Source organism: Aphanomyces astaci (genome assembly GCF_000520075.1).
Source record: "Aphanomyces astaci strain APO3 unplaced genomic scaffold supercont1.15, whole genome shotgun sequence".
Lineage (NCBI taxonomy): Eukaryota > Oomycota > Saprolegniomycetes > Saprolegniales > Verrucalvaceae > Aphanomyces > Aphanomyces astaci.
In genome coordinates, this window is record NW_009798278.1 from 250,409 (window position 1) to 261,448 (window position 11,040).

The 11,040-nt window shown below is 46.9% G+C and overlaps 6 protein-coding genes across 8 annotated transcripts; 3 read left to right on the plus strand and 3 right to left on the minus strand.

The window, feature by feature from the left end:
- Positions 1-39: 39 nt before the first annotated feature.
- Positions 40-666, plus strand: H257_07300 (hypothetical protein; the record flags this gene model as incomplete). The annotated part of the gene is made up of 3 exons (XM_009832772.1): positions 40-59; positions 127-371; positions 419-666. The coding sequence occupies 3 exons, from the start codon at positions 40-42 to the stop codon at positions 664-666; spliced, it is 513 nt and encodes a 170-aa protein (XP_009831074.1).
- A 335-nt stretch (positions 667-1,001) lies between these two features.
- H257_07301 (hypothetical protein) lies at positions 1,002-1,585 on the minus strand (the record flags this gene model as incomplete). Its single annotated transcript, XM_009832773.1, has 2 exons — positions 1,303-1,585; positions 1,002-1,255 (listed from the first exon to the last, which is right to left on the minus strand). Exons 1-2 carry the CDS (start codon positions 1,439-1,441, stop codon positions 1,002-1,004), a joined length of 393 nt encoding a protein of 130 aa, XP_009831075.1. The 5' UTR covers positions 1,442-1,585.
- An 813-nt stretch (positions 1,586-2,398) lies between these two features.
- H257_07302 (hypothetical protein) lies at positions 2,399-3,312 on the plus strand. The gene has a single exon (XM_009832774.1). It carries the CDS (start codon positions 2,480-2,482, stop codon positions 3,173-3,175), a length of 696 nt encoding a protein of 231 aa, XP_009831076.1. The 5' UTR covers positions 2,399-2,479; the 3' UTR covers positions 3,176-3,312.
- A 938-nt stretch (positions 3,313-4,250) lies between these two features.
- On the plus strand, positions 4,251-4,604 carry H257_07303 (hypothetical protein; the record flags this gene model as incomplete). The annotated part of the gene is made up of 2 exons (XM_009832775.1): positions 4,251-4,406; positions 4,527-4,604. The coding sequence occupies 2 exons, from the start codon at positions 4,251-4,253 to the stop codon at positions 4,602-4,604; spliced, it is 234 nt and encodes a 77-aa protein (XP_009831077.1).
- A 69-nt stretch (positions 4,605-4,673) lies between these two features.
- H257_07304 (hypothetical protein) lies at positions 4,674-6,089 on the minus strand (the record flags this gene model as incomplete). Its single annotated transcript, XM_009832776.1, has 3 exons — positions 4,674-4,712; positions 5,030-5,350; positions 6,039-6,089. 3 exons carry the CDS (start codon positions 6,087-6,089, stop codon positions 4,674-4,676), a joined length of 411 nt encoding a protein of 136 aa, XP_009831078.1.
- A 1,366-nt stretch (positions 6,090-7,455) lies between these two features.
- Positions 7,456-9,574, minus strand: H257_07305 (hypothetical protein). Of its 3 annotated transcripts, XM_009832777.1 has the most exons (11): positions 9,406-9,574; positions 9,160-9,356; positions 8,908-9,098; positions 8,627-8,851; positions 8,539-8,570; positions 8,370-8,454; positions 8,213-8,296; positions 8,124-8,158; positions 8,009-8,062; positions 7,727-7,936; positions 7,456-7,661 (listed from the first exon to the last, which is right to left on the minus strand). In XM_009832777.1, the coding sequence occupies exons 1-11, from the start codon at positions 9,540-9,542 to the stop codon at positions 7,526-7,528; spliced, it is 1,386 nt and encodes a 461-aa protein (XP_009831079.1). In that variant the 5' UTR covers positions 9,543-9,574; the 3' UTR covers positions 7,456-7,525. The 3 variants fall into 3 exon arrangements, with proteins under 3 accessions (XP_009831079.1, XP_009831080.1, XP_009831081.1); XM_009832778.1 differs by having other exon boundaries at positions 8,908-9,356; XM_009832779.1 differs by having other exon boundaries at positions 9,160-9,574.
- Positions 9,575-11,040: the final 1,466 nt, after the last annotated feature.

Below are 11,040 nucleotides of genomic sequence, written 5' to 3' on the forward strand. Positions count from 1 at the left end.
CCCTGTCCAATCACTTTGGTAACTCCGCATACGTCGGCCATGGTATGGTTCTCCCTGAAGTTCAATGGATAGTCTTATGATTATTCCAGGACCATCAATTGCAAGAACGAGCACTCTGACTCTCAGGGGCCTCGTGCGAGTCATCGAAGAAGAGATCCAACTCCACGATGGTCCCATCACAGCGGAGACGAAGAACGCCATCCATCATGCCCTGGCCGCCTTCGACGGCAACATGAACGATCTCCAGCCCTTTGTCCACTTTGATCGGACGCGAAACTACACGCGCAACCTCGTGGCCACCGACAACGTGTCCTATTCGCTCATCATGCTGTGCTGGAACAAGGGCAAGTACAGCCCATTCACGACCACCCGTCCGATGGCTGCTGGATTCGACACATCCAGGGAATCGTCAACGAAGTTCACTACGAAAGCGACGGCGAGGCGCTCGTGGAGTCGGCGAACGCGCTCATTTCTCACGGCGTGTCGTACATGGACGACTCGCTGGGTCTGCACAAAGTGGGCAACCCCAGCGAAGACGTCGACGCGATCACATTGCACTTGTACGCGCCACCGTTTGACCAGTGCCGACTGTGGCACGACACCCCGGACGCGACCAACGCTACCATTGGGCATTGTAGATATGACTCTGAATACGGGAATTATTAGAGGCATCATATATCTAACGTCGTCGCTGATCTTGTGGCATCATAGTCTCCAATGTGCTACTTACGATTCGACTCGTTGTTGAATGCAAAGCTCATAATCAGGGGAAATTCAGTTGACCTGGGTGTTTGCTCCTTGTCTGAGTGAAGCTACTGTTGTTGTTAGTCTACAGTTCATCACATATTGAGGCATGCTCTTGTTGCAATACAATACGTACTGCAGAAACACACAACCGCCTACCCATAACAGTATGATGTCGCGTACTCCAGATTATCTAGTCGCTGTAACGTTGGGTCGCAACAAATATTAAATTACTGAGCTTGACCTCTCCACGCAAACTACACTGGTCGATTTCCAAACATGGTGTCGTAGGTGGCGATGGCTGTGGTAGCGTTGGTCGCATCCTGGGGGTCGTGCCACAGTCGGCACTGGTCAAACGGTGGCGCGTACAAGTGCAATGTGATCGCGTCGACGTCTTCGCTGGGGTTGCCCACTTTGTGCAGACCCAGCGAGTCGTCCATGTACGACACGCCGTGAGAAATGAGCGCGTTCGCCGACTCCACGAGCGCCTCGCCGTCGCTTTCGTAGTGAACTTCGTTGACGATTCCCTGGATGTGTCGAATCCAGCAGCCATCGGACGGGTGGTCGTGAATGGGCTGTACTTGCCCTTGTTCCAGCACAGCATGATGAGCGAATAGGACACGTTGTCGGTGGCCACGAGGTTGCGCGTGTAGTTTCGCGTCCGATCAAAGTGGACAAAGGGCTGGAGATCGTTCATGTTGCCGTCGAAGGCGGCCAGGGCATGATGGATGGCGTTCTTCGTCTCCGCTGTGATGGGACCATCGTGGAGTTGGATCTCTTCTTCGATGACTCGCACGAGGCCCCTGAGAGTCAGAGTGCTCGTTCTTGCAATTGATGGTCCTGGAATAATCATAAGACTATCCATTGAACTTCAGGGAGAACCATACCATGGCCGACGTATGCGGAGTTACCAAAGTGATTGGACAGGGGTTTGACGACTATTGTCACGATCTGGTCGATTGTCGCAATTTCTTTCGCGTCATGTTGGAAGTGGACTTCTGGTGGACACTCCTTCGAACTCAGATGAAATGAAATCGCCTGACGCTCGTGGCGTGTGTCCGACGGGTGAAGGGATTGAGCTGGAGCTCCCCGCGCGTTGGTGCACCGTGGAAGCATGAAGTCGTGTTCAATGACGGATCTGTTGAATGTACGAGGGTTGTCGAATGGATGCTAAGCTTATAAGCCAATCTGTGGACTACGTAGTAGGCCGCATTTTGAAGGGTGCTCGCACATTCGCAATTAAGAGGGATTTCAATTTGACCATCGTACTTCGAATTGTTTCTGGGTTCTCTCTCAGGGGATTTTATTGTAGACGATACTGGGAAATACCCTTCAATTGATTTGCTAATATTACAGGGACTTATTTCTACATGCAAAAGTGTCCACAACCATTTACACATGCCCAATGCAACGTCCAGTGGCGGATTGTGGTTAGCAATGCTATTCTGCAACGAGTAAATACTGCATCCTTTGATAGAACTCGCGGATGCTTGAACGTGTAACGTAAAGAAGACCAAGACTTCGAGTTTGCCGTTGCTCAGAGCTTGAAACGCGCGATTACTAACTTCAAGTTCTTTCGGCCGTTCTGCTCGATACTCCGGAGTCCGAGCGGAACTGTAGTACAAGTCTGTTCGAACGGCCAACAAAAGTGAAACGGACGCCTTCATCAAGAGGTCAAAGTACTCCATTTGGTTATCCATCGCCGGCGTCGCATTGCTCTCCATCGCAAGACGAGATGATCAGTCGCTCTAACGTCTCGCGCGATGGTCACATGATTGTACAAGATGCCCCACACCCACGAGATGAGCATCACACCGTGAAAACGACCAATAGTGCCCAGCAGGCCAAGGCCCCCGCGCTGCCACGCAAGGTCCTCACCCTCCAGGAGCTTGTCGAGGTCATAGACATGGAAACGCAGTTGAACGATGGTATTGCCTTGCACAAGAAGGACGACATCAAGCAAGCCCTTGTCGACTTCGACGGCAACATGGACGTCCTCCAACGATACGCCAAGTTCGACCCGACTCGCAACTATACGCGCAACCTAATTTCCACCGACAACACCTCGTACGCACTCATGCTGCTGTGTTGGAACCGAGGCAAGTACAGCCCCATCCACGACCACCCGTCCGACGGGTGCTGGGTGCGCCATATCCAAGGCACGCTCAACGAAGTGCGGTACTGGAACAACGGCGAAACACTCGTTGAAACCTCCAACATCGTCATCACCAGCGGTGTCTCGTACATGGACGACTCGCTGGGCCTGCACAAAATTGGCAACCCCAGCCAAGACGTCGATGCGATCACTTTGCACTTGTACTCACCACCATATGAAAAGTGCCGACTCTGGCTCGACCCGTGTGACGCCACCAAGTCGTCCACCGCCGTGGCCAATTTCTATTCAGAGTACGGGGAGCGAACCCAAGGGTAAACTGCATTCCTAGTCGTGAGAGGAGGTTGTATAAGGTGATTCATGTATTTTCCGCCCAGTTGGCAGCCAATCACAATCATCGAACTTGATGAGTGAGAATACTTCGTAACGTTAACGTTAAGAGCATCCTGGTACGCTACATTAGACAGATTTCGCAAACGCCAGAACTATTCTATCCGCAACCTAAAATTTAGAACCCGGATAGGTTGCAACCTTGTGCGTTGCGAACTTCGCAAATCATCCGTGTTCAGAGCGACGTCCTTCTACCACAAATGACATACTCATGAGACTCTAATGCGATTCACCTCGCCATCCCAGGCTGTCACCATGGATGCATGATCAAACAAAACACAAGCGCATCCGGTTACACTAGAAAATCCACCATTTATGCGGATACAGCAAATGAGGAATCCGCTGCAAAATTGGCAAATTTTACAGCGGCTTTAATTATTTATAACAGGTTCAGTTCTATCCTTATCGAATTTGAGAGGATAGGTTGCGGTTAAAATAGAACTGACGTTTGCGAAATCTGTCTATTGTATTTTACAGTTCTATCCGGATTATTTACAGTTTTGACAACCCCACCGGGCGATTCATGTAATTTCAGCCCAGTTGGCAGCCAATGATATCATCGAACGAAGATGATTGGATAAAATAAGGTAATCAGGTAAATAATACCTTTAGCATTTAATATTTGATTTCTTTGACAACTCATGTAATCTCATAATTGCAATAACATATAAATTGAATACCTTTTACACTTAATAAGGATTACTATTAAGAGGTTCTGAGAATTTCGGTGGTCAAATCTGTCATACATTACCAAGGTATTCAAGTCAAAACACCTGGGCGGAATTTACATTAGGGGGGAGTCAATATAGAAACCAAACTGCTTTTCGTTTTGAAAACTGCTTTTCGCGTTTTGCTTTTCGTGACGAAAAGCAAAAGCACCTCGCGAGTAGCTTTTCAAAAACGAAAAGTGAAAAGCAGAATGTAAGCCAATCGGCGTGAAGATAGTGATAGCCAATCAAGATGCACATAACTACTAGTCGGTTGCAAAGTCCAAAACACAGCTATGGAGAGGTCGAAGCGCGCCGCAACCTCACGGTCGGAGCGTATGGCGATGCTCGAGTTTCTGCGCATACCCGAGAACTTTGCGCTGCTGACTGGGCAGGCCACCAAAGGCAAACCAATGAAAGGAGGTCAAAAGCTGACTCGGTCCCATGGCCTGGTAAGGCTTGCGGAGTACGTAAACGCGGTTGTGGCAGCTGTGCGTCCGTGGACGACACAGGATGGTAAATCAAGGTACATCTCGATGTATTCAATCGACATTAAACTAAATACGCCTTAGATACGACGCGTACGTGGCATCATACCGCCGGGCACTACGATGGAGCGGGCCAAGCAAGAGTGGGCGAGGCTTGACTGACAAGGACTTCAAAAAGAGTATATATTTGAACACGATATGCTTCCGTTCTGATATAATGTAGAGATCTATCTACACCATCGAGAGCAAATTGGAGAGCATTTGTCCATTCTACAACGAGATAAATGCACTTTTTGGGGCGCGGCAAAACTTTCGACCGTCGCACATTGTAGAAACGAGTTATGTGCAAGGTGAAAATATGGAAATACTGAATCAAACAATGATAATTTACTGCAACCCCGCAACCATGTAGAAGATTCGAATAAGAACGAGTACGCTTCATCGGATGGCCTAAACTGCGACGATGGCGAAACAAATGACCATGAAGACGTTGACGACGCACATTTCGGCCACCACCCCATGCACACAAGCAACCAAGACGACTGAAAAGCCCACGACCCCGACCATGATGCGTACTGGGCAGAGACCGATGTGGAGGACCCCATCCGCCCCACAGACACCCCAGACAACCCACCGCGGCCCGTCGGCACACCAGTAGCTCTCCCATTGCCATGCTCACATACCACACGGAGGCTTGTATGTGCAGTGTTGAATGCGTCGTTGCCGCTTTCGGCGGCGTAGGGGAGCCGGTAGGGCGTGAGCATGCGCAAACACAAAGCGAAGCCAGAGTTGCCGGCTTTGTATTGGTTGGCATCGAAGAAGCTGTCCGGGTGGCGAGCAGGGGAAGACGAGGCCCAAACTGTAGAATCATGCACGCTGCCAGGCCAACCCGCGACGACATGACGGATCTGACGGTTGTAGTCAAAAGTCAAAAGAACATTCATTGAATATTGCTTTTTTCTGCTGTAATACACCTCACCATGGAGAGCTGACTTTCGGTATAATACAATATGTGTGCCAACAGTTGACAGAATACAGTTACGAAATCCATATCGCTCTGCATTGTACTGGCAAAGTTGGCTACGCTCAGCGCGATTAGGCCACATTATTTCGGAACTAGATAAAAAGAGAAGAGCACATATACACTTTATTTCGGAACTAGATAAAAAGAGAATAGCACATATAACACGCCGAGTGTACAAATGCACAGTTCCCATTCCAATTCCTTTTGCACGTGACACCATCCCAGCCGACGAACCAGTGCCGTTGTGGCCAAATCGAAGCAATTCACATGCAAGCTGGACCCACACAGGTCTCTGAGATCGGTTACTGGTCGGTGAAAGACATTGTTCCCCTCAATCAACTCAACCATATATGCAAATGTAGTCTGACAAACACGGACCTCCTGAACAAAGTCGCCAAAAGCCATGAAGGGCAGAATCGAAAGTTCGAAAGTTGCTCTAAGGAGCGTGGAATCCACCCACGTGCAAACATGTATCGCGAACATAGAATAGTGTATCGCAGTCGAAGTAGCACATCAATGTCTTTCTTAGCCGCATGTGAAGCAGAAGTATTGTATGTTGCAATTGTCCGTACCATGCTGTCCAAGTCGGCAAGGACGGCCGCGCGCTCTGAGAGCTGTGGCATTTTTGCCGATGCAAATATACGGATACGGATGGCACAAGCACAAGTGATTGTTGGCCTATTATTAAAATACGGATGAATAAAAATTTCCTTTTCAAAGTGAACGAAAAGCAAAAGCAAAACCAGAAATCCTATATTGACTCCCCCTATTTACATAGGAAAATTACAGAAATGAAAAATTCGTCGAGCAAAAAGGACAAACGATACAACGATGGGTCCTGCATAAACCAATAAAGCTCCTCATGACCTTGAGAATGCATGTTTTTGCAGCATTATCACACACACGGGTGATGAGTTACGAGACTTCAAAAGTACGACAAGCTGGGCGGAAATTGCATGAAACACCTTAACGTTATAGTGATGTTGCACAGGATAAAGCTTACACGTACAGTGGATCCCCGGATTTTGCAGCTCGTATAAATTAATATCCTGAGCAACTTCTATAAATATTCATTGTTAACATGAGATTGAAGAATCGATAAATTGAAATTCAAAGCGTTTAGCCAACCCGGCGCCAATATGGTTTCGTCATTTCGACCCCACATACGTGCCCACCACGACCTCATTACCGCACCAATGTCATTAGATTTACTTCTCACAAGCTAGATATTGTGTACTTCTAATGTGACAATTATACAAGTGTACTGTACTGTACTAGATTTCAATACGTATTTATTTAGTATAACTACTCAGGGTATTTATCGAAAGGTGATGGGTATTTGTCGTTGGAATGTTATACAATATTCACCAAAGGTTAGATAATTATCCTATAAAGTCAACAAACACCGGGTGTATGGTGTGACGAACTTATCCCAAAACCCATTACCTTTGTGTATACTTACTTACAAAGCTGTATTTCACCCATGCTGCAAAAACCGGGGATCCACTGTAGAAGAGAGAAAGCCTAGTTAACATTGCGAAATGCCTTCTTTTATACTCGTATTGCAAGGTGTGAATTGAAGGTCACACGTAGAAGAGAGTACTGTAAGTTAATATCCTAGCGGGTTGACCGTGCGAAATGTTTATACATTCTTATTGCAAGGTACTTCGAAGTATGTACAAATATACTACTATTAATAGTACTACTATCAAACACTCCTACTATTAGTATTAATAGTACTCTTAATAGGGAGATGTCGGAGATTGCTGGTCTGGATGCCACGACATTATGTCAGAAATCGGCTATTTTGCCAGGAAAATGATTGAATGTCAAAACACTGGAATTCTTTAAACAAGGTCGCCTCAGCAATCAGTTTTTATAACGTGACTTTGGGTACAGCACTCGGAGAAAAAAGAAACACACGTGTGTGAAAGTAGTTTTCGGAAAGTCACTTGTACCTAGATTTCTACGAATAAATACGAAAGGGATCAGAAGTTGTACAATATAATATGATACCGAACGTTACAGTAGTTATTATTGTTGAAACCGTCGAGTAGTATTACGGTTCAAACTCTTTGGGCCCAGGAATCGTCTGGTACGATGAGCGCTTGAGTGCCCTGTGTACCACGCCCACAACGACTGCTACGACGACAATCACCACAGCCCACAGCACAAGCGACCACATCCACGAGATTCTATCGAGAAATATAAATAAAATACACAGGAAAATAAATATTTGAAGTGGAGGCTACGTATCTACCTTTGGAACGGGTGCAACCAGTGTGGAATGCCAATGCGCTCCGCAGATCGTTCATCCAGACATTCCCGGTACTGTAGCACCGTGCTGAACCAGGTTTGAGTGCATAACACCTTGTCGAGGCAGGCGGACGTGGTGCACGGCGGCAGGCGCGTCGAGTCGGCTTTGGAATGCCGGTAGTACTCGTGCAACAGCTCATCGTCTGCCTTCATGCTAGTTTCATAACAATAAAATACATCGTCAATATTACTGGTAGAAACACTAAATTAAACTATGAAAATATACCGATGGGTGAGTGCACGTAGAGACTCGCTCGACAGCGACGGAAGGCCGTACGCTCTGCATATTTGCATGATTAATACCCATAGAGTGTACTTCATAGGGAATCCAACACACTTACGCTTTCGCGGAGAATATCTTTGTCCATTCTAGTGCCTACATTAGTTGGTCATGAGTTAGTTGACGAGATTGCAGGTCAGTTTGCCATACGTTAGAGTCTCCCGAGGTTGAAAAATTGGTGGCGTACACGGCATAGTCTTCCACATCAAAGGTATCGGCATTGTAGCTCCAAATCTAATATCCACAAGCACATAAATTGTAGACGATGCGAATATATATATATATATATATATGACGAAAATAGGACCGTGAACGAAGGGCTGTTGCCAAACAATGGTGAGATCGCGCCCGACGCAAAGAGGGGCACGCCAGGCTTGCCATTGGCTGGCACACTAGACAATATATTTCACATATATATTTCAAATCATTCATAGTATATACAATATTATGTGCGATCATGTCTAGGCTTGTCGTACCGGTACTCTATCGAATGTACATGGCCAAAGAACTAGAAGCCACGGCGTCACCTTGTCAGGATGGACTACGTAGGTTCGAACGATGTACCTGGGCTTTGATAATGTTTGGAAAGGCTTCAACGATAGCTTGGTACGTTAACATGTACTTCAATTCCCACTGCGATTCACCACCATACGAGTCGACGATGGGTGGGATGTGGCCCACAATGTACGCGTACGAGCCGTTGGTTTGCACTTCCACGAGCGTTCGCCGCAGCCACTCGAATTGATTGAAGGGATCGTCCAAGTATTTGGTATCTGGCTTGTGTTTGACCTACGTGGCAGCCCCCCAAGTGACGACATCACCAGCGAAAGCATGTTGGGTCGTACCGAGTAGGGCACCGTGTTGAGGGAGATCACGACCAACTTGGGCTCGATCTGGTACCACAGGTACCCCCGAGAGTCGAATGCTTCAAAGTGTGACGGGCTCAACGCTTGCTTCCACGGCGCGTCCACCATGCCAATGGTCGGGTTCGTGCCGCCTTTCTCGGGGTCCGTAACGTAAAACTCATAATCGTGGACTACAACATATGCACTACAAGTGAGGACATGTACAAATGCATGGGTTGGTCGTGGCCGTACGACAGTCGGCATTGCCTAGGATGGCCGTGACGTTCTTGACGTGAAAGTACTCTTGCACCATGGAAAACCCGGTTTGGACGGTCTTGGCGAGGACAGATTCGTTGTGGTCAATGTGAGCGACGGCATCACCCGTGTACAAGAGGAGGTCCGGGTCATGTAGCACACTGCGTGCGTACGACAGCGCTGACTCCAACAGCCTAACGCACGTCGAGAGGAAGTGAAGTGGGCGTGGAATGATCAATGTACCGCGGACTCGAGTCGAAGCCGTAATTCATTTCGTCCAGCGTGAGGTTGAGGTGCACGTCCGAAATGTGCAAGATCGTCTTGGCCTGGGCTGACCACGCGGCGAGACCCGCAGTCACGGCGCCCCTAATGCCTCTCATGATGGTGGACTTCGGAGGACTCGGTTCCTTTGACGAATCAAGTAGCCAATCAAAGAGGAGAGAATGCTTGGATTGGCTTAAATCGTCATTCGATTGGCGTACCATAGAGGTGACAATGATATAAGGTAACGCATCAATCATCCGAACGGTTTTTGAAGCAGATTTTGTCGAATTTTTAAAGTCTGAGTGCTTGCGATTACCATCTTATTATATTGATCTTTTAGCATAGAAAGAAAATATAATTCAAGCGCTATATTTTACATATGAAGCAACTGCGATTTGGCATGATTTGATATTTGTAGGCAAATTAATATGACGAAACAAAAGCATGATGAATTTTAACGTGCACATATTCCCCGAACGGTTTCAAACATGAGGAGATTTGTATATATTGAATTATAATACGAATTAAAATTCGATTCAATATAATACTGGCATTCTCCACTGGATTCAAAGCAGTATTAATTAAATTTGGATCAAATTTAAAAACAACGAGTAAAAAAATTCACTTCGCTTTTGCCATTTCGCTGGGGCCGCATGAAGGTGGAATGCCACTCACCGTTGGTCTTGACGCGTTTGCGCACAACCGGCTTCGCAGGTAAGAGCAGAATGTCTTCGCGTACCCCTTGTCTTGATACACGATCCCGTGCCAATGGCGTCCTTGATTCCATTCGCTTTTTACATGTACATGCGAGAGAACATACGAGGCAACGACATCGCCCACACACCACAGGTACGAAATCAATTTTGAACCAATTGGGGGTCTTACTGCTCACCGTTGGTTTGGAAAGGTCAACAAACGTCGAAGCGATGGCAATCGCCTTCGACCGAGGCAACATCCACGAGCTCGACGCCCGTACCCACAGTCAAGTATATGCTGCTAATCATTACTAGTACTTCGTATTAATTTAGTTTGGCGTGATTATAATTGGTTGGGTTTTCGTTTGAACTCCAAGTATATAATTACTGCCATGAATATTATCACTACCAATCAGTGATGTTAACGCCAAATTAGAGAAATCTGATTGGATAAAACTCAAATCGTTCGGAAGTTTCATGCCGTTCGGAAGATTGATGCACTACCTTACTTCGAATTATTTACAGTGTTACTACCTCCAGAGGGAAATAAACCCGCCACTTCGAAATCGTTGAAGGCCGGAAATAAACCCGCCACACGAGAGCCCCCACAAATATAATAAATATGAAGACAAATACATACATTACTTGTCTTCATATTTATTATACATTAATTAATACTGCAGTTCAATACTCAAAGCTATATAAAAATGAATTTAGACGCAGAACCAACACTCCTACTCGTCAGCGTCGTCCACATCGATCCCGACTTTTTCGAGCGCTGTCAATATGTCGCTCATTTCCAAGTCCGTGGCAGTTTGGAGGGACAGCTCACGCGTCACCAACGCCATGTCTTGGTCAGCAAGCAAGCCGTGGCCAGTTTCGAAGACGTCTTCACTGCACATCACCGACTCGGGTAGCT

What these genes read in the sequence shown, in the direction of transcription:
- H257_07302 (XM_009832774.1), top strand. Translation starts at nt 2,480, where the DNA reads ATGATCAGTCGCTCTAACGTCTCGCGCGATGGTCACATGATTGTACAA.
- H257_07305 (XM_009832777.1), bottom strand. Translation starts at nt 9,542, where the DNA reads ATGAGAGGCATTAGGGGCGCCGTGACTGCGGGTCTCGCCGCGTGGTCA. An exon ending in GTACATTCGATAGAGTACCG is followed by an intron (nt 8,455 to 8,538) that starts GTACGACAAGCC and finishes TATATTGTCTAG; the next exon opens with TGTGCCAGCCAATGGCAAGC. An exon ending in GCAACAGCCCTTCGTTCACG is followed by an intron (nt 8,297 to 8,369) that starts GTCCTATTTTCG and finishes TGTGGATATTAG; the next exon opens with ATTTGGAGCTACAATGCCGA.